Genomic DNA, 20,555 nt, shown 5'->3' with positions numbered 1-20,555 from the left:
AGAGAAGAAATGTGATGGTGATCAGTGTGCTGTACACACAATAGGAGGAGATGTGATTTGGTCAGGGCTCCCTGTGTTATTGTCCTCCCTCACCCCCTCCTCCTCCAGACACAGGGATCCTCACACATGTGAGCCACTGAAACGTCAAAACAATCCCCACCATTCTCCTAACCAGCTGATAGCTTTCCCCATCTGTCCCCGGTGCGGCGCCATGTTATTGTGGACACACCCATTCCACTCCATGGCACTTGTTAGTCACCAAAATGGCGCAGAGACGCATGAGGCGCGGACAGTGTGGGAGAATATTGGCGCTCTAGGCTCCGAAAGCTTGTGTTGTCGGTAGGTGGGGTGTGATGACATCAGAGTGCGGTGGTTGACTAGGGGATGACGTCATTCCCGGATGTTCCCCGGACAGAAGAGGTTTGGGACATGGAGGAGGAAGAGGAGCGGGAGGTGGTCCGGGTCCGGGTCAGGGTGAGTCCGGCTGGCCGGGTCATGTCACTGGGCGCTGTGTACAACTGGACCCCCCCCCCCCAATATACACATAACCCATAACCTCTCCTATATAATGTGTACAACTGGACCCCCCCCCCCCAATATACACATATCAACCCATAACCTCTCCTATATAATGTGTACAACTGGACCCCCCCCCCCCCCAATATACACATATCCAACCCATAACCTCTCCTATATAATGTGTACAACTGGACCCCCCCCCCCCCAATATACACCTATCCACCCATAACCTCTCCTATATAATGTGTATAACTGGACCCCCCCCAATATACACATATCCACCCATAACCTATCACTACTATATACTGTGTACAACTGGACCCCCCCCCCCCAATATACACATCTCATAATATCTCATAATATACCCCCCCTTGTGTTTATTGTATACCTCTCCTATATACTGTGTACACATCTATTCTCCACCCATAATATATACCCCCTGTGTATTGTATACCTCTCCTATATACTGTGTACACATCTCCACCCATAATATATACCCCCTGTGTATTGTATACCTCCTATATACTGTGTACACATCTCCACCCATAATATATACCCCCCCCCCTGTGTATTGTATACCTCTCCTATATACTGTGTACACATCTCCACCCATAATATATACCCCTGTGTATGGTATACCTCTCCTATATACTGTGTACACATCTCCACCCATAATATATACCCCTGTGTATTGTATACCTCTCCTATATACTGTGTACACAGCTCCACCCATAATATATACCCCTGTGTATTGTATACCTCTCCTATATACTGTGTACACATCTCCACCCATAATATATACCCCCTGTGTATTGTATACCTCTCCTATATACAGTGTACACATCTCCACCCATAATATATACCCCTGTGTATTGTATACCTCTCCTATATACTGTGTACACATCTCCACCCATAATATATACCCCTGTGTATTGTATACCTCTCCTATATACTGTGTTCACATCTCCACCCATAATATATACCCCCTGTGTATTGTATACCTCTCCTATATACTGTGTACACATCTATTCTCCACCCATAATGTATACCCCTGTGTATTGTATACCTCTCCTATATACTGTGTACACATCTCCACCCATAATATATACCTCCATGTGTATTGTATACCTCTGCTATATACTGTGTACACAGCTTCACCCATAATATATACCCCTGTGTATTGTATATCTCTCCTATATACTGTGTACACATCTCCACCCATAATATATACCCCCTGTGTGTTGTATACCTCTCCTATATACAGTGTACACATCTCCACCCATAATATATACCCCTGTGTATTGTATACCTCTCCTATATACTGTGTACACAGCTCCACCCATAATATATACCCCTGTGTATTGTATACCTCTCCTATATACTGTGTACACATCTCCACCCATAATATATACCCCTGTGTATTGTATACCTCTCCTATATACTGTGTTCACATCTCCACCCATAATATATACCCCTGTGTATGGTATACCTCTCCTATATACTGTGTACACATCTCCACCCATAATATATACCCCTGTGTATTGTATACCTCTCCTATATACTGTGTACACATCTCCACCCATAATATATACCCCCTGTGTATGGTATACCTCTCCTATATACTGTGTACACATCTCCACCCATAATATATACCCCTGTGTATTGTATACCTCTCCTATATACTGTGTACACATCTCCACCCATAATATATACCCCTGTGTATTGTATACCTCTCCTATATACTGTGTACACATCTCCACCCATAATATATACCCCCTGTGTATTGTATACCTCTCCTATATACAGTGTACACATCTCCACCCATAATATATACCCCCTGTGTATTGTATACCTCTCCTATATACTGTGTACACATCTCCACCCATAATATATACCTCCCTGTGTATTGTATACCTCTCCTATATACTGTGTACACATCTCCACCCATAATATATACCCCCCCTGTGTATTGTATACCTCTCCTATATACTGTGTACACAGCTCCACCCATAATATATACCCCTGTGTATTGTATACCTCTCCTATATACTGTGTACACAGCTCCACCCATAATATATACCCCTGTGTATTGTATATCTCTCCTATATACTGTGTACACATCTCCACCCATAATATATACCCCTGTGTATTGTATACCTCTCCTATATACTGTGTACACATCTCCACCCATAATATATACCCCTGTGTATTGTATATCTCTCCTATATACTGTGTACACATCTCCACCCATAATATATACCCCTGTGTATTGTATACCTCTCCTATATACTGTGTACACAGCTCCACCCATAATATATACCCCCCGTGTATTGTATACCTCTCCTATATACTGTGTACACAGCTCCACCCATAATATATACCTCCATGTGTATTGTATACCTGTCCTAGTCCAGTCATGTGACTGGGCACTGTGTACAACTGGACCTCACTCCCCAAATTGTACACATCTCCACCCATAATCTATCACCCCTCTTATATACTGTTTACAACTGGACCCACCCCTCCCCCTAGTATTCACATCTCATAATATACCCCCCCTGTGTATTGTATACCTCTCCTATATACTGTGTACTCTGCTTCACCCATAATCTATCACCCCTGTGCATTGTACCTCCCTCCTCTGTGCTGTGTATACAGCTCCACCTATAATCTGTACTCCGTGTATTGTATGCCCTCCTGTATACTGTGTATACATCTGTACTCCCTGTGTATTGTATCCCCTCTTCTGTACAGTGTGCACAGCTCCACCCATAATCTGTACTCCCTGTGTATTGTATGCCCTTCTGTATACTGTGTATACATCTCTACCCATAATCTGTACTCCCTGTGTATTGTATCCCCTCTTCTGTACAGTGTACACATCTCCACCCATAATCTATCACCCCTGTGTATTGTTTACCTCTCCTATATACCATGCACACATCTTTACCTACTATCATTACACTGGGTGTCTGTTTACTCTAGATTATCCCCCTCCCCTCCCTGTTGCTCACCTCCATTATCTATTCTAGACCCCCTTATACAGATATACACCCTTTTTCAGTTTCCACCCATAATTGTCTTTCCCTTCCCCCCTCGGTAGGCCCTCTTCCCCTGTAGTGATTGTGTCCTCCCCTGATACCACCATAGCATCCCTGCCTGTATCCCCTCTATGGTCTATAACAGCCTTTCTCCACCTTTTCAACACAGAGGAACCCTTGAAATAAATTTCTGATCTCGGGAAGCCCCTGATAAAAATTTAAAATCTACAACTCATGACACATTAGTGTGACAGTCAGCGGGAAGAATGTTCCTTACTCTTGTCATCATTGATGAATTGGAAGAATTACCCCCTTGCTCAAGGAACCCCTAGCAACCTCAGGAGGAGCCCTAGGGTTCCACGGAACAGAACCCTGGTTGATAAACCCTGATCTATAACATTCTCTTTTCTAACCTGGCCATGGTGTACCTCTCTCTTCTAATCTCATCACAACACTGAGCGCCCATCACACTTTCCTCTATATCTTTTCTTCTATTGTTTATAGCTTACAGCCCAACCTTGTCTACCCTCTCCAACCTGCTTACTGTATATCCTTCTGTGTCCCTAATGCCATCATAACTTTGGAAACCTGCCAGGCTCTCCTACTGTATATACAGTGCTTTGCGAGTATTCGGCCCCCTTGACCTTTTCGACCTTTTGCCACATTTCAGGCTTCAAACGTAAAGATATAAAACTGTAATTTTTTGGGAAGAATCAACAAGTGGGACACAATCATGAAGTGGAACGAAATTTATTGGATATTTCAAACTTTTTTTAACAAATAAAAAACTGAAAAATTGGGCGTGCAAAATTATTCAGCCCCCTTAACCACTTGCCGACCGCCGCACGACTATCTACGTCGGCGGTCAGCCCCTCACAGGCAAACTAACGTAGGGCTACGTTGCTTGCTTGTGAGGGTCTAGGGAGCGAGCGCGCGCCCCCGGAGGCGCGCTCCCGCGTGGTCACGGACCCCCCCCGCGCGTGTGACCAGCGGACCCGATGTCCGCCGGCCACTCGGCGATCGGCGGGGGAGAGGGAGAATGTCAGGCAGCTTGTGTAAACAAGCTGCCTGTCATTCTCCTCACTGCAAAGACACTGATCACATGGATCTACTATGTAGATCCGTTGATCAGTGTCCTTACAGCTGAAGCCACAGTCAATCACAGTAGAAAGCACGCCCCTAGGGACACACACAGCCCCTCCCTCCCAAATAAAGTTAACCCCTTCACTACCAGTGTATTTTTACAGTAACAGTGCATATATATAGCACTGATTACTGTAGAAATGTAACTGGTAACCCCAAAAGTGTCAAAAATGTCAGTCAAGGGTCCGATCTGTCCGCCGCAATGTCGCAGTACCGCAAAAAAAATCGCAGATCGCCGCCATTACGCGTTAAAAAAAAAAACAACAAAAATGACAAAAATCTTTCCCTTTGTTAGTAAACGCGATAACTTTTGCGCAAACCAATCAAAATACGCTTTTTGCGATTTTTTTTTTTTTTACCAAACATAGGTAGCATAAAGCAAATTGGCCGAAAATGTTAAAAAATTTTGATTTTTACATTTTTTTGGGGGGGAATTTCATATAAAAAAATTTGAAAAATATTGTTATTTTTGCAAAATTGACGCTCTTTTTTTGTTTATAGCGCGTGATCAAAAAATCGCACAGGTGATCAAATACCACCAAAAGAAAGCTCTGTTTGTGGGAAAAAAAGGATGCCAAATTCGTTTAGGTACAGCGTCGCACGACCGCGCAATTGTCCGTTAAAGTCACGCAGTGCCGAATCGCAAAATACCCCCTGGTCGGAAATGGGGGTAAAATCTTCCGGGGCTTAAGTGGTTAAGTTAATACTTTGTAGCACCACCTTTTGCTGCGATTACAGCTGTAAGTCGCTTGGGGTATGTCTCTATCAGTTTTGCACATTGAGAGACTGAAATTTTGGCCCATTCCTCCTTGCAAAACAGCTCGAGCTCAGTGAGGTTGGATGGAGAGCGTTTGTGAACAGCAGTTTTCAGTTCTTTCCACAGATTTTCGATTGGATTCAGGTCTGGGCTTTGACTTGGCCATTCTAACACCTGGATATGTTTATTTGTGAACCATTCCATTGTAGATTTTGCTCTGTTTTGGATCATTGTCTTGTTGGAAGACAAATCTCCGTCCCAGTCTCAGGTCTTTTGCAGACTCCATCAGGTTTTCTTCCAGAATGGTCCAGTATTTGGCTCCATCAATCTTCCCATCAATTTTAACCATCTTCCACGTCCCTGCTGAAGAAAAGCAGACCCAAACCATGATGCTGCCACCGCCATGTTTGACAGTGGGGATGGTGTGTTCAGGGTGATGAGCTGTGTTGCTTTTACGCCAAACATAACGTTTTGCATTGTTGCCAAAAAGTTCGATTTTGGTTTCATCTGACCAGAGCACCTTCTTCCACATGTTTGGTGTGTCTCCCAGGTGGCTTGTGGCAAACTTTAAACTACACTTTTTATGATGGATATCTTTAAGAAATGGCTTTCTTCTTCCCACTCTTCCATAAAGGCCAGATTTGTGCAGTATAGGACTGATTGTTGTCCTATGGACAGAGTCTCCCACCTCAGCTGTAGATCTCTGCAGTTGATCCAGAGTGATCATGGGCCTCTTGGCTGCATCTCTGATCAGTCTTCTCCTTGTATGAGCTGAAAGTTTAGAGGGACGGCCAGATCTTTGTAGGTTTGCAGTGGTCTGATACTCCTTCCATTTCAATATTATCGCTTGCACAGTGCTCCTTGGGATGTTTAAAGCTTGGGAAATCTTTTTGCATCCAAATCCGGCTTTAAACTTCTCCACATCAGTATCTCGGACCTGCCTGGTGTGTTCCTTGTTCTTCATGATGCTCTCTGCGCTTTAAACGGACCTCTGAGACTATCACAGTGCAGGTGCATTTATACGGAGACTTGATTACACACAGGTGGATTCTATTTATCATCATTAGTCATTTAGATCAACATTGGATCATTCAGAGATCCTCACCGAACTTCTGGAGAGAGTTTGCTGCACTGAAAGTAAAGGAGCTGAATAATTTTGCACGCCCAATTTTTCATTTTTTTATTTGTTAACAAAGTTTGAAATATCCAATAAATTTCGTTCCACTTCATGATTGTGTCCCACTTGTTGATTCTTCACAAAAAATTCCAGTTTTATATCTTTATGTTTGAAGCCTGAAATGTGGCAAAAGGTTGCAAAGTTCAAGGGGGCCAAATACTTTTGCAAGGCACTGTACAACCAGAAGAATGCTTCTTACACTTGTGGACGTTGGGAAGAATTACCCCTGTAAAGATAGCTAAAAAGATCATTGGTGTCACAGGGAATTTATCTGAGAGGCAGAAATTTCCCATTGCTCAAGGAACCCCTAGCAACCTCTGGAGGAACCCTAGGGATCCAGGGAACCTTGATTGAGAGACCCTGATCTATAGCATACCACCCTGTACAGCCTTAAAAACTCAAAAGGATCTTTAACAGACATGGCATCCCTGTGTTCTTCAAGCCCAGCAATACATGGAGGGAGAAGGTTGTACATCCAGAAAACCCAATCACAAGTGTAGTGAGGAGTGCAATGACCTGTAGGCTGGGGAGACGAGGCAACCTCTCCAGAAACAAATGGCCAAGCATTAGAGTGCAAACCTTGCAGGCCAAGACTCCTCAGTCTTCCTACACCTTGAAGTCCTACTAAACTCCAACACAAAAATGGAATGCATAGCAGTTTACCGATCATTAAGGTGATGGCTGCGTTCACTTTTTTTTTTTTCCTTTTTATTGTTACAGTTGGTGATCCAGCCAGTAAGTTTATTTTTTTCAACTTCTCTTTCTTTAAAAAAAAGTTTGCAGTCAAACAGGCTGGCTTTTTAAAACAGAAGAGACTCTGTTTCTTCTGCATGAAATTATCTGCCTGTCCGCAATGTATACTGAGATGCATGCTTGGATGCCGATAGAATGAACTCCCGAACATGCGCGGGAGTGACATCATCTTGTCTCAGCCAATCAAAATGGTGAAGACTGGACGCTGGAAGAAGACTGGTCAAAGAAGCCAGAGGCTGGTGACGGAACCTCTGGACACCACAGCGAGGAAGTGCCGGTGAGTATGGTTCCACCTCTACAGACCACGTTGAGACAAATCATTTACCACCTTGCAGGGGTGATTCCAATGATCACCTTTAATTTTAATTATGGAAAAACTTTATCCAAGGAAAAACTGTTGCTTTAACTGCTTAGAAAGAGTTAAGCCTCGTACACACGCAACGATTGTTGGCCGACCGATCAGCTGTCTTTTGTCCAGTGTTGTTTGAAATGTGCTCTAGACTGCACACGAATTTTATCGGCCAACAACAACCAACTTCAGAAGTGATGTCATGTTCTGGTTTACTTTCCGTGTGTTTTTTCTTCTCTGAGCATGCCCAGTCTTGCTCATCTGATTTTTGTCTGCCGAAATCTGTACTGACTGACGAACAATCGGCCATTCTGGTGTTGGCCAACAAAAATTTTATAGCATGCACACCAGATTTTTTTCGGCCGAAAAGTCGCAGTCGGTTGTCGGAAGCATCATACTAACAAGCCGATAATCGGCCGATCGGACACTGGCCGAAAATTCACGGCCAACAATCGTTGCGTGTGTACGAGGCTTTAGCTGGAGTTGAGCTTTTTTTAGTGAAGTCCATATAAATCTGCTAGTACATCTTACACTAGCCTCTCCAGACTGTCAATGCTGCAATCCAGAAGGGGTGTTACTGGCCAGATCACCAGTTGATAATACAGGAAAAAAAACATAAATAAAATGAAAACTAATGCAGTCACCCCTGTCAGTTTTACTTTTGCCATCTTTGTTCCATTTGGGAGATTTCACTTCCTGTTTCTTATTGCCAAAACGGGAAGTGAGGAAAAATAATAATTATTATACAGGATTTGTATAGCGCCAGCCGTTTGCGCAGTGCTTAACAAAGTGGACGGAGGCAGTACAGTTATAATACCATTTAATACAAGAGCAATCGGTCCTTACAAAGTGAGGGAATCTGGGGTGTGACCAGAACTAGTGTCCCTAGTTGAAGATTCCCCCCCCCAATATTGTTCTGCTGTCAATCCGAAATTTTGAATTTTCTTTCACTTTCGATGATAACAGTAAACAGGACAAATAGAAAGGGGGAATCTTCCTAACGAGAGCACAGATGGCAACAAAAACTGGGTTCTAAATCCTCTCCACGCTAGACAAAACTAGTAAAAATGTTGCTATGGTTATACTTTAACCATAAGGCTTCAATACCTCACTATAGCCTAAAGACAGCTACAGCGTGGTCATCCAGATCTGGGAGGGGACGTCCATGGACTTCCTCCCAGAGCCTCACCGTCTGGGGCGCTCATCGGCCACGGTCCGTGACCTTCAGTTATCGGCAGTCCTTTTCTCACGAGCTGTGTCTGTTAGGAAAAGAGTGCCGATAGCCGGCAAGGCAGACAGAACATTGCTGGCACTGCTCATCAGTGCAGTCTCATCAGTGCCCATCATTGAAGAAAAATTACTTAATTGCAACATTTTTTTTTCTTCTAAAATTTTCTGTCTTTTTTTTTCATTTGCATAGCAAAAAAATAACCCAGTGGTGATTGAATACCCCCAAAAGCAAGCTCTATCTGTGTCAGAAAAAGGGACATTCTTTTCAACACAGTGAGGTGGAAATTTTGGACAGACAGGACAGCTGGTTCATAGGAGGCATGAAAGAGGCCACCTACGTCATACTGGAAGAACGATCCTTCAAGGGCCTTCAGCACCATCTGTTTTCCACATACAGTTTCTCACAAATGTGAGTACACCCCCCACATCTTTGTAAATATTTTACTATATTTTTTGATGTGACAACACTGAAGAAATTATACTTTGCTACAATGTAAAGTAGTGTGTGTACAGCTTGTATAACAGTGTGCATTAGCTGTCCCCTCAAAATAACTCCACACACAGCCATTCATGTCTAAACCACTGGCAACAAAAGTGAGTACACCCCTAAGCGACAATGTCCAAATTGGGCCCAATTAGCCATTTTCCCTCCCAGTGTCATGTGACTTGTTAGTGTAACAAGGTCTCAGGTGTGAATGTGTGTTAAATTTGATGTGATCACCCTCACTCTCTCATACTGGTCACTGGAAGTTCAACACCTCGTGGCAAAGAACTCTCAAAGGATCAGAAAAAAGAATTGTTGCTCTACAAAAAGATGGCCTAGGCTATAAAAAGATTGCCAAGACCCTAAAACTGAGCTGCAGCATGGTGGCCAAGACCATACAGTGGTTTAACAGGACAGGTTCCACTCAGAACAAGCCTCGCTGTGGTCGACCAAAGACGTTGAGTGCACATGTTCAGCATCATATCCAGAGGTTGTCTTTGGGAAATAGACAAATGAGTGCTGCCAGCATTGCTGCAGAGGTTGAAGGGGTCAGCCTGTCAGTGCTCAGACCATATGCCGCACACATTGCATCAAATTGGTCTACATGGCTGTCGTCCCAGAAGGAAACCTCTTTTAAAGATGATGCACAAGAAAGCCCGCAAACAGTTTTCTGAAGACAACCATGCCCTGTGTTTTGATGAGACCAAGATAAACTTATTTGGTTCAGATGGTGTCAAGTGTGTGTGGCAGCAACCAGGTGAGGAGTACAAAGACAAGTGTGTCTTGCCTAAAGTTAAGCATGGTGGTGGGAGTGTCATGGTCTGGGGCTGCATGAGCGCTGCCGACACTGGGGAGATACAGTTTATTGAGGGAACCATGAATGCCAACATGTACTGTGACATACTGAAGCAAAGCATGATCCCCTCCCTTCGGGGGCTGGGCCGTAGGGCAGTGTTCCAACATAACGACCCAAACAGACCTCCAAGATGACAACTGCCTTGCTAAAGAAGCTGAGGGTAAAAGCGACGGACTGGCCAAGCATGTCTCCAGACCTAAACCCTATTGGGCATCCTCAAATGGAAGGTGGAAAAGCGCAAGGTCTCTAACATCCACCAGCTCCGTGATGTCATCATGGAGGAGTGGAAGAAGACTCCAGTGGCAACCTGTGAAGCTCTGGTGAACGCCATGCCCAAGAGGGTTAAGGCAGTGCTGGAAAATAATGGAAGCCACACAAAATATTGACACTTTGGGCCCAATTTGGACATGGTCAGTTAGGGGTGTACTTAGTTTTGTTGCCAGCGGTTTAGACCTTAATGGCTGTGTGTTGAGTTATTTTGAGGGGACAGCAAATTTACACTGTTAGGCTTCTTTCACACGGTCCGCCTCCGCAGGCGGATCCGTGTTGCTCAGCGGGGATCGATCCGCGATCCCCGCTTGAGCCGGGCGGATGACAGCTCCGTCTCCGCTTGCAGAGCGGAGAGGGAGTTGTCTCAGCACCCGCTGCCCTCTATGGGGGATCGGAGGAGAGCGGACCGCTTGTCCTCTCTCATCAGATCCGCTCCGCTCCGATTACTGAACGAATGGAAAAATAGGGTTTCCATCCGTCCAGATTTCAGCACAGGATCGGATGCGGATGGCAGCGGGTGTCAGCGGAGGTGTCTCCGCTGACACCCGCTGCCCCATAGAGCTGCATGGAGGATCCGATCAGATCCGCCTAAAAAACTGATAGGCGGATCTGATCGGACCGCCCGTGTGAAAGAGCCCATATACAAGCTGTAAACTCACTACTTTACATTGTAGCAAAGTGTAATTTCTTCAGCGTTGTCACATGAAAACATAATAAAATATTTACAAAAATGTGAGGGGTGTACTCACTTTTGTGAGATACTGCATAATGCAGCTTTAAGATCTCTACCCCATTTTATTTGACAACAATTCTTACCTTCAGCCATAAAAATCGAGGAAGTAACAGACTTCCTGATACTGAAGATGGGATTATATAACTAGAACGTGGCTTCTTAACTTTCATACCTCCAACCCTGGTTTTTAGACAATTAACATCTACACATTCCATGGGGATTGAAAGGGTTAGATTAAAGAGTTAGTCCTTCTTTACAGAAAAAATGTAAAGGTGAATTAACACTACACCCTCCCCACCTCCCTAGTAGTTGTACTTACCTCCCGCAAAGCTGAGTTGTCAGTGTCGCCGTAACCGCTCCAACAGTCCAGGCATTTGAAATCTTGGCTCTTCTTTGTGCAGCACCTCCAGGATGGACCAGAGCAATTCACTGTGACGACACTGACCAATCAGAATCACTCTGGCCTGTCCCAGAAGCACTGCATGGAGACTACTACTGGCACCCCCTTGTATACCCTTTCCAACCCACTCATTGTTTACAGCTCTTCTCTATATTGTTTATCCTCATCCTTTGTTCTCCGAATACTATTTGAACGCTGAGCAACCCCTCTTTAAAATGCCTATAGAATTAACTAAGGTACCCATTTCATCCTTCACCCATAATCAATGTTCATTGTATACCCACCATTATGCTATATGTGCTTACTTTACCATCTTTTGTGTCCTGTCTGCTCATAGGGTTGCACCCCTTTTGCACATACAGTACAGACCAAAAGTTTGGACACACCTTCTCATTCAAAGAGTTTTCTTATTTTCATGACTATGAAAATTGTAGTGTCACACTTCAAGAGGTAGTCACCTGAAATTGTTTTCACTTCACAGGTGTGCCCTGTCAGGTTTAACAAGTCTGATTTCTTGCCTTATAAATGGGGTTGGCACCATCAGTTGTGTTGTGCAGAAGTCAGTTGGATACACAGCTGATAGTCCTACTGAATAGACTGTTAGCTGCTTTTTTCTTGCCAGAATACAAATTACAGGAAAACGAGTGGCCATCATTACTTTAAGAAATGAAGGTCAGTCAGTCCGAAAAATTGGGAAAACTTTGAAAGTGCAGTCACAAAAACCATCAAGTGCTACAAAGAAACTGGCTCACATGCGGACCGCCCCAGGAAAGGGAGACCAAGAGTCACCTCTGCTGTGGAGGATATGTTCATCCGAGTCACCAGCCTCAGAAATCGCAGGTTAACAGCAGCTCAGATTAGAGACCAGGTCAATGGCACACGGAATTCTAGCAGCAGACACATCTCTAGAACAACTGTTAAGAGGAGACTGTGTGAATCAGGCCTTCATGGTAGAATATCTGCTAGGAAACCACTGCTAAAGAAAGGCAACAAGCAGAAGAGACTTGTTTGGGCTAAAGAACACAAGGAGTGGACATTAGACCAGTGGAAATCTGTGCTTTGGTCTGATGAGTCCAAATTTGAGATCTTTGGTTCCAACCACTGTGTCGTTGTGCGACGCAGAAAAGGTGAACGGATGGACTCTACATGCCTGGTTCCCACCGTGAAGCATGGAGGAGGAGGTGTGATGGTGTGGGGGTGCTTTGCTGGTGACACTGTTGGGGATTTATTCAAAATTGAAGGCATACTGAACCAGCATGGCTACCACAGCATCTTGCAGCGGCATGCTAGTCCAACCGGTTTGCGTTTAGTTGGACCATCATTTATTTTTCAACAGGACAATGACCCCAAACACACCTCCAGGCTGGGTAAGGGCTATTTGACCAAGAAGGAGACTGATGGGGTGCTGCGCCAGATGACCTGGCTTCCACAGTCACCGGACCTGAACCCAATTGAGATGGTTTGGGGTGAGCTGGACCGCAGAGTGAAGGCAAAAGGGCCAACAAGTGCCAAGCATCTCTGGGAACTCCTTCAAGACTGTTGGAAGACCATTTCAGGTGACTACCTCTTGAAGTGTGACGCTACAATTTTCATAGACATGAAAATAAAGAAAACTTGAATGAGAAGGTGTGTCCAAACTTTTGGTCTGTACTGTATATTCCGCCCAGTTATGTGTAATATATCACCTCTACCCAGACTTAGATTCTTTCTGCATTTCATCACATAACCCCCCCCCCCCCCCCCTCTGCATAGTATTTTTTACCAGGAGCCTGTGCCCTTTGTGCTGTCCATCTGTTATTCCATGATGGTAGATGTCGGTAGTACACACATTTGACTGACATCTGCTTCTTACAATTCCCTGTACAGCAGCTCAAGGGAACATAGAGGCAGTACTGGGAGCCAATCTGATGTGCTTCATGCAACCTCATCAGCATCCTGCTGCTCCTTCACTGTACAGTACAGTGTAAAGCAGGGTGGGTGTGGAGACCTGACGCCCCTGTGTTCCTTAACCAATTCCAGCCCAGCCTTTAGCAAGATGCCAATTGGGCGGGACTCTCGTTGATCCAGGTGGACGTCATATGACGTCCTCCTAAATCGTGCTGTGCTATGGCGCTATCTGTCACCTGCTGTGTCCACCGAAATATGCCAGATCATTCATCAATCAGAAGATAAAGAAGCTCGAGAGGCAACTCTGGAACCCACACGTCAAGACTAGAGAGCGGTAGGCCTAAACGAGTCCCCTTTTCCACACAATTCAATGTCCATAGACAATCTATTTTGGGGTAATTTAGAAACATTGGCCTATTCTTAAGGAAGCAAATCCAGATATCTCTAGATTCCAAAATTATCCGATTCAGGCGTTTAAACGCAATCCAAGCTCATGGGAATGGTTAGCCTGGGCAGAATTCCAAAAAGAAAGACACATTTTTTTAGGACCTTAGCATTGCGGTTCCTATCTGTTTTGGATGTTTTCAATGATTTCCTCTTATCAAGGGGGGCGCAGTTATTCTGAGCGGAATTCCAAAAAGAAAGGCCAGCTTTTTTCTAGATTTAAATGCTACGGTTTCTATCCCTTTTTCGGACGTGTTTAATGCTCTCTTCCTATCAAGGGAGATGCCTTTTGTGCTTTGGTATGTCCCTGTAATCCCATCTATGTGGGTGAAACTACACAAAAGATAAAAGATAGAATTGTCCAACATCGCTGTTTGGTCCGGGAGTGACGGCTTAAGCTTGTTGTCTCTAGACATTTCACCCAAATGGGACATAAAGATAGTGATTTAGGTTCATAATTGATGAAATGCCCAGATCTAGGAAACGTGGTGACAGAGTTTTAGGAGATATGGTGGATTTGACCGCCTTTCATCACTCTCCCCAATGGATCGACTAAAGATTTCAGTTTGCATGTCTTTTATATAGACATTGGTAATTTTAGGTAATGCTTTCATAATAAGATCTTACCAGTCTTTTTAATGGACGTGTTGTGGTTTAGAACAGTGGTCTCCAAACTGTGGCCCAAGGGCTGGATGTGGCCCTTGCTTGCCTTAATCTGGCCCTTGGGACACTATTCCCCCCCCCCCCCCAACAATGGGGCATAATTTCTTAAACAGACACAATGGAGCACTATTTACTCCCATGGATGCCAGGATGTTTTCTTGTACCAATGATGGGGTAGTATTCCTCCCATTGACACTAATGATGGAACACTGTTTAGTCCTATTGACACCAACGATTGGACACTGTTTACTCCCACTGACGCCAGGACGTTTTCTACTCCCATTATTCACAATCAGGCCCCCTTAAAGTCTGAATGACAGTAAAGTGGCTCTTTGTTTCTAAAGTTTGGACACCCTTGGCTTAGAATAACATCCTCTGCTACACTATTTGTTATAATCAGTAGATGTGTCAGCATTGCTTACACTAGTTACATTTTTATAGTGTGTTTCCTGTTCTCCGCTTACTTATATGTAATAATTTTTTATTACTGATATGCACTTGAACTTGAAGGGTGGGGACACCCCAAACTGACATTTTGAATTAATGCTTCACTGTGTCATGTAAGGAGAAATTCCTGAAATAAATTCATTCTTTGCTGTAAGCAGTTTGCTCCTGCTGCTTTCTGGAATCAAATTGTGTGTACAGCGGTCTTTGGAGCCCACTTGACCGGTTAAAACTAAAAAGATATTAGTGGTGGTGTGTGGCTCCCCTATTTAGACATATATACAGTATGTACTATTTTTGTTTCCCTGGAGTACCACTTTAATTTCTGCTCCCCAATGTTTCCTGCATATTATATCTTTAGGTTTTGCCTGGCATTTGTTTCCCTTTTTCCCTATAGAAATGCGAAGGTGTCCTGCAGCCAGAGTCCCGGTCATTTGCCGTGGACCCCCAGATCACCTCCCTGGATGTCCTTCAGCACATTTTGACCCGGGCCTTTGATTTAAATGGGTGAGTGCATCATTGTTGACCATGTGACCTAAATTGAACTATTGTGTAACATGTTAGATATTAGTCGATTCTCACTTTGTAAGATGTTTTTAAGTTACAGAAAAGTTCAATCAGAAAGTGATTGTAAAGGCTCGTATTTGTTGTTTTTATTTTTTTAAATCACAAACATGTTATACTTACCTCCTCTGTGCAGTGGTATTGCACAGGGCAGCCCAGATCCTCCTTTTCTTGGGTCCCTCTTCGCTGCTCGGCCCCTCCCTCCTGATGAGTGCCCCCACAGCAAGCAGCTTGCTATGGGGGGACCTGAGCTGAGCTGCAGCTCCGTGTGTCTTCTATTAGGCCTTCTCACATTAGGCCTTGCCCCCTCTCTCTCCTGATTGGCTAATTGATTTTGACAGCAGCAGGAGCCAATGGCGCCACTGCTGTCTTTCAGCCAATCAGAAGGGGGAGTCCCAGACGGCCTAGGGACTCGTGGACATCGCTGGATAGAGATGGGGCTCAGGTTAGTATTAGGTGGTGCTGGGGCAGCTGCTACACACAGAAGACTTTTTATCTTAATGCATAGAATGCATTAGGATAGAAAACATCTGACTTTACAACCTCTTTAAAGAGGTTGTAAACCCATACAAACATTTTTTTTTTTTTTTTTTTTTTTTCGACCTGAAAGAGAAAAACATAATGAGCTAGTATGCATCGCATACTAGCTCATTATGAAATACTTACCATAGTATGAGCCCCCGCCGTGCAGTCCTCTTACCTCTATGACGGGCGACATGTCCAGTCGCCCGTCTTCCGGGATCGCGGCATCCGGCCATCTGATTGGCCGGAGCCACGGTGACGTCACTGCCGATGGTCACGGCACGGGACTCTGAAGGAACAGCACCAGCGGTCGTTCCTTCAGAGCGCATGCGCCAGTGACGTCTCTGGCTGCATGTAAGGTAAATATCTCCTAAACGGTACATGTTTAGGAGATATTTACAGTACCTATAGGTAAGCCTTATCATAGGCTTACCTATAGGTAAAAGTGTCAGAGGAGGGTTTACTTCCTCTTTAAAGTGGTTGTAAACCTCAGATGTGAACCATGAGCAAAGCATATCCATCTATAGTGTTTACTTGTCTCAATTAGGAACCAGACTTGTATAAAGTACTCGAAATTTCTACTTGAGTAAAAGTACAAGTGCTCGATCAAAAAATTACTTGAGTAGAAGTGGAAGTGCTCGCAGAAAAAGTTACTTAAGTAGAAGTACTAAAGTATTCAACATTTTTTTTACTTAAGTATTGCAAGTAGTTTTTTCAAAAAATTTGCTACTTAAGTACTAAAAGTAAAAAGTACCAGTAGTTTTGAAAAAAAAATTCTACTCAAGTACTGAAAGTAGAAGTACAAGTACTGTGTTATGTAGTTATTAAAGAAAGAAGTCAAAAGTATGAACATCATATTGTTTCTATTATTTCAAATGATTTATTCAAATGATTAACCGGTGTTTGTTAGTAGTTTCTTGATGCACTTTAAGCGCTGTAGCACCATTTATTTGTTTGTTTCATATTTTCTTTTTATTGGAAAGATTTGATATAGCAGCTTTTATTATACACAGCCTTTATTTCCGTATGCGCTGATTTACAAATGACATTATACACATTTTTGTTGAGCTTTATGCAACCTGCCATCTACTGTTCTGGCAGTGGTAATTTTTTTAAAAGTAACGAGTAACTATGCAGCACAAAAAAAAAATACTTGAGTAGAAGTATCGAAATCATCGAAAAAATGTAGTGAAGTAAAAGTAGAAGTAGGAGAAAAAAATTCTACTCTAGGAAAGTACAGATACCGCATTTCGGTACTTAAGTACAGTACTTAAGTAGTTCTACTTCGTTACTATACATCTCTGTTAGGAACACAATGGGGCTGTGTTACTAAAACTTGAGTGCAAAATCTGGTGCAGCTGTGCATTATAGCCAATCAGCTTCTAACTTCATCTTGTTCAAATAAGCTTTACAAAAAAAAAATCTGGAAGCTGATTGGTTTCTATGCAGAGCTGCACCAGATTTTGCACTCCAGTTTTAGTAAATCAACCCCTAAGTGTCATTTCTGTCTGCTGCTTCTTTCCTCTGCTATCAGCATGAATAACTTTTGACAAGTTTTCTGGACACCAAGAGAAAAAAAGGTGACAGTGGAGGGAGCTCCAGCTGATTGACAGCCTCAGTTCTGTTCCTATGTGCTGTATCCTCTGTTCCATCCAGTCAGCTCTCAGAGCTCCCACTGAATTCTGCAGAATGTGACTTCAGCTCTCCACCCCCTTTTTTATGAATGCTCACACAAGCTTTAAATATTTTAGACTTTGAGTCAAAAACACAGTTTATGCCCCATTCGAGTGAACGGACCGTATGTCACGCTAGAGTGCTGTGGAACTTTGTATTTCATACAATTTACATTAGCTGACATATGACATTTTTACACATGCGACTGACGTATGAGAGAAACATTTAAGAGTCAAAAACAATTACTGGAAAAAGGATCACCCCTCCTAAAAATGACTTGTAAACTCATCTGGTTGTAGCTAATCACCTTCTCAATGGCTCACACAGCCATTTGACTTTCAACTGTGATCAAGCTGTGGTTCTTTTGATTAGCTCAGCATGAAAAGAGCTTTCCTGGAACATTTAAGTCCCTGGTAGTGCATCTGAAGCAAACCATCCACTATGGGTGGCAAGGAACTCTCAAAGGTTTTCCAGGATAGTTGTGGACAGGCATAAGTCAAGAGATGGATACAAAAAAATGTTAAAGGCTTTATCAATGCCTAGAAGCACAGTGAAGTATATTATTAAGAAGTAAAAGGTATTTGATACAACACAGACCCTCCCTGGATCAGGACATCGCTCCAAACTGGATGAAAGAGCCAGAAGGAAACTGGTCAGAGAGGCTACCAAGAGGCCTACAGCAACTCTGAAGCCGTTGTGTGCATGTGACAACAAGCTCACAAATTCCCCACAAATGTGGCTTGTATAAGTGGGTTCAAGAAAAAGCCACCTTGAAGATTCTGAGGCCACATGGAAAGTTTTATGTTATGTTATGATGGTCAGATGAGACTAACATTTAATTATTTGGCTTCAACACCAAACAATATGTCTGGCAGAAATCCAATACAGATCACCATCCAAATAACACCATTCCTACAGTAAGGCATGGAGGCATTGATATCCTGATATGGGGGGTGTTTCTCTGCAGCAGGGATTGGAGCATCTGTCAGGATAGAAGGAAAACTGGATGGGGGAAAAATGCCATCAAATTCTTGAGGAAAATCTGCTGCCCTCTGCCAGAAAGTTGTTAATGGGAAGAAAGTTTATCTTCCAACATAATGACATTATCAGTTCTAAGTATCAATGCATTTGCACGAGTACCGATATTCATGCATATGCTTAGTATGGGCACTAATACTGGTATCAGTGCAACCCTATTTACTACAATGAGCACCTGTATGGGTTTTCTAAAGAGACCAGTAGTAGCTGTCTGCTGTCAGGCTTTCTCTTTCTAATTGATAAGTCTGTTTGTAACTGTAGCTTGGAAATGAATCATTCTTTTGACGTATCCAGCTTTATGTGTAATTTTAAGCTTCAGCTATTGACCTCTCATAACCTCAGATAAGCTTACCCAGGAAAAATGAGAGCTCTGACTGCTAGCTGGAATATTTACCTGACTAAGAAAATATACTTGGTTGTAGTTTGTATAGAAACCTGCTATACATTCCCTTCAGTGGAATCTCTCCTGATCTGTTGTAGACACCTTTTGACAATATTGTTTCTCTGCAGGAAGAACTTTGGGATCAGTTACCTTGGGCGTGACAAGCAGGGACATGAAAACTACCTGTCACTCATGTCTGACTGGGACCTGGGAGCAGCATTCGCCAGCGCCTCCAAACCATACCTACAGCTAAAGCTGGACATCAAGCCTTCTGAAGACAGTAAGCATGTGGGCTTGGGTGGAGGCCAGGAATCCAAAAGAATAGTAATGCTAGAAGAAGCTAGCCTTTTATGTAGGGTTGTAGATTAAACGGTCAGTCCACCAAAATCCATATTTCAGTGAAAAGTTTTACTAGTTTACCTTTTTCTTGAGGACTTCAAAGTGGAAGTTCAGGCAAAACCAAACTAACGCTAAACCTGCTCTCTGCCACATTCTAAACCTAATCTATCTAACCCTGTAAAGGAAAAATCACTGTACTTCCCTATTCTGCAGCCAATCTGGTCCCGTCCCAGCATCAGCTGTTAGCAGCAGCTTCAGTGTGTGGGAGTGTGCAGGAGAGGCAGCCGACAACGGAAGCCCCATAGTAAGTCTATGGGTGACATCACTTCCCAGCCATGTCACATTGTCGGTCTTCTCCTACACACAGCACCTGCCGCTGGAAACCAGACCAGGTCGGCTGCAGAATAGGTAAGTACAGAGATTTTTGCTTTACAGGTTTGGATAGATTAGGTTTCGAATGTGGCACAGAGCAGGTTTAGCATTAGTTAGTTTTTGCCTGTATTTACACTTTAGAGGTAAAATCTCCCTGCCATACTTCCTAGATTTTTACCAACCTACCTTGCCATCTCATCTTCTGCTACCGTGGGCATTTGCATCCCTCACACTGTATTGTCTATAGTACAAAATAAAAATCCAACATGAGAACTTTACTATAACTGACAACTAAGGGTGCCAGCAAGGAGAGGCCATTTACAAAGTACCTGAGATTCACAAGTAACCGTTAAACCCGGATTTGCGCTGATCTGGCTTTGAAATCGCACTACTTCAGTGTGATGTCACAGCCGCATAGAAATGCGTTTTGCACCTCCGATTTCATTGCTGTTTGCGACTTCATTTAACGGTAGTCAATGCAAGCTGCAATGAAATGGGTAGCGCAGGGATCTTT

At 43.5% G+C, this 20,555-nt stretch overlaps 1 protein-coding gene across 1 annotated transcript in view; it reads left to right on the top strand.

Moving 5' to 3' along the window:
• The first annotated feature begins 328 nt into the window (after positions 1-328).
• The window catches only part of TBC1D25 (TBC1 domain family member 25), a 38,761-nt gene continuing 18,534 nt past the window's right edge, over positions 329-20,555 (top strand). Inside the window, exons 1-3 of the mRNA XM_082264026.1 lie at positions 329-474; positions 15,548-15,657; positions 19,459-19,610. Of these exons, the coding sequence (XP_082120152.1) occupies positions 385-474; positions 15,548-15,657; positions 19,459-19,610 (352 nt within the window). The 5' untranslated portion in view covers positions 329-384. The remainder of the gene's footprint in view (positions 475-15,547; positions 15,658-19,458; positions 19,611-20,555) is intronic.

The sequence above is a fragment of the Pelophylax lessonae genome (genome assembly GCF_965119305.1).
Source record: "Pelophylax lessonae genome assembly, chromosome: 7".
Classification (NCBI taxonomy): Eukaryota; Metazoa; Chordata; class Amphibia; order Anura; family Ranidae; genus Pelophylax; species Pelophylax lessonae.
Note: the sequence above shows the minus strand (reverse complement) of the source record. Positions and strands in the feature narration are given on the sequence as shown.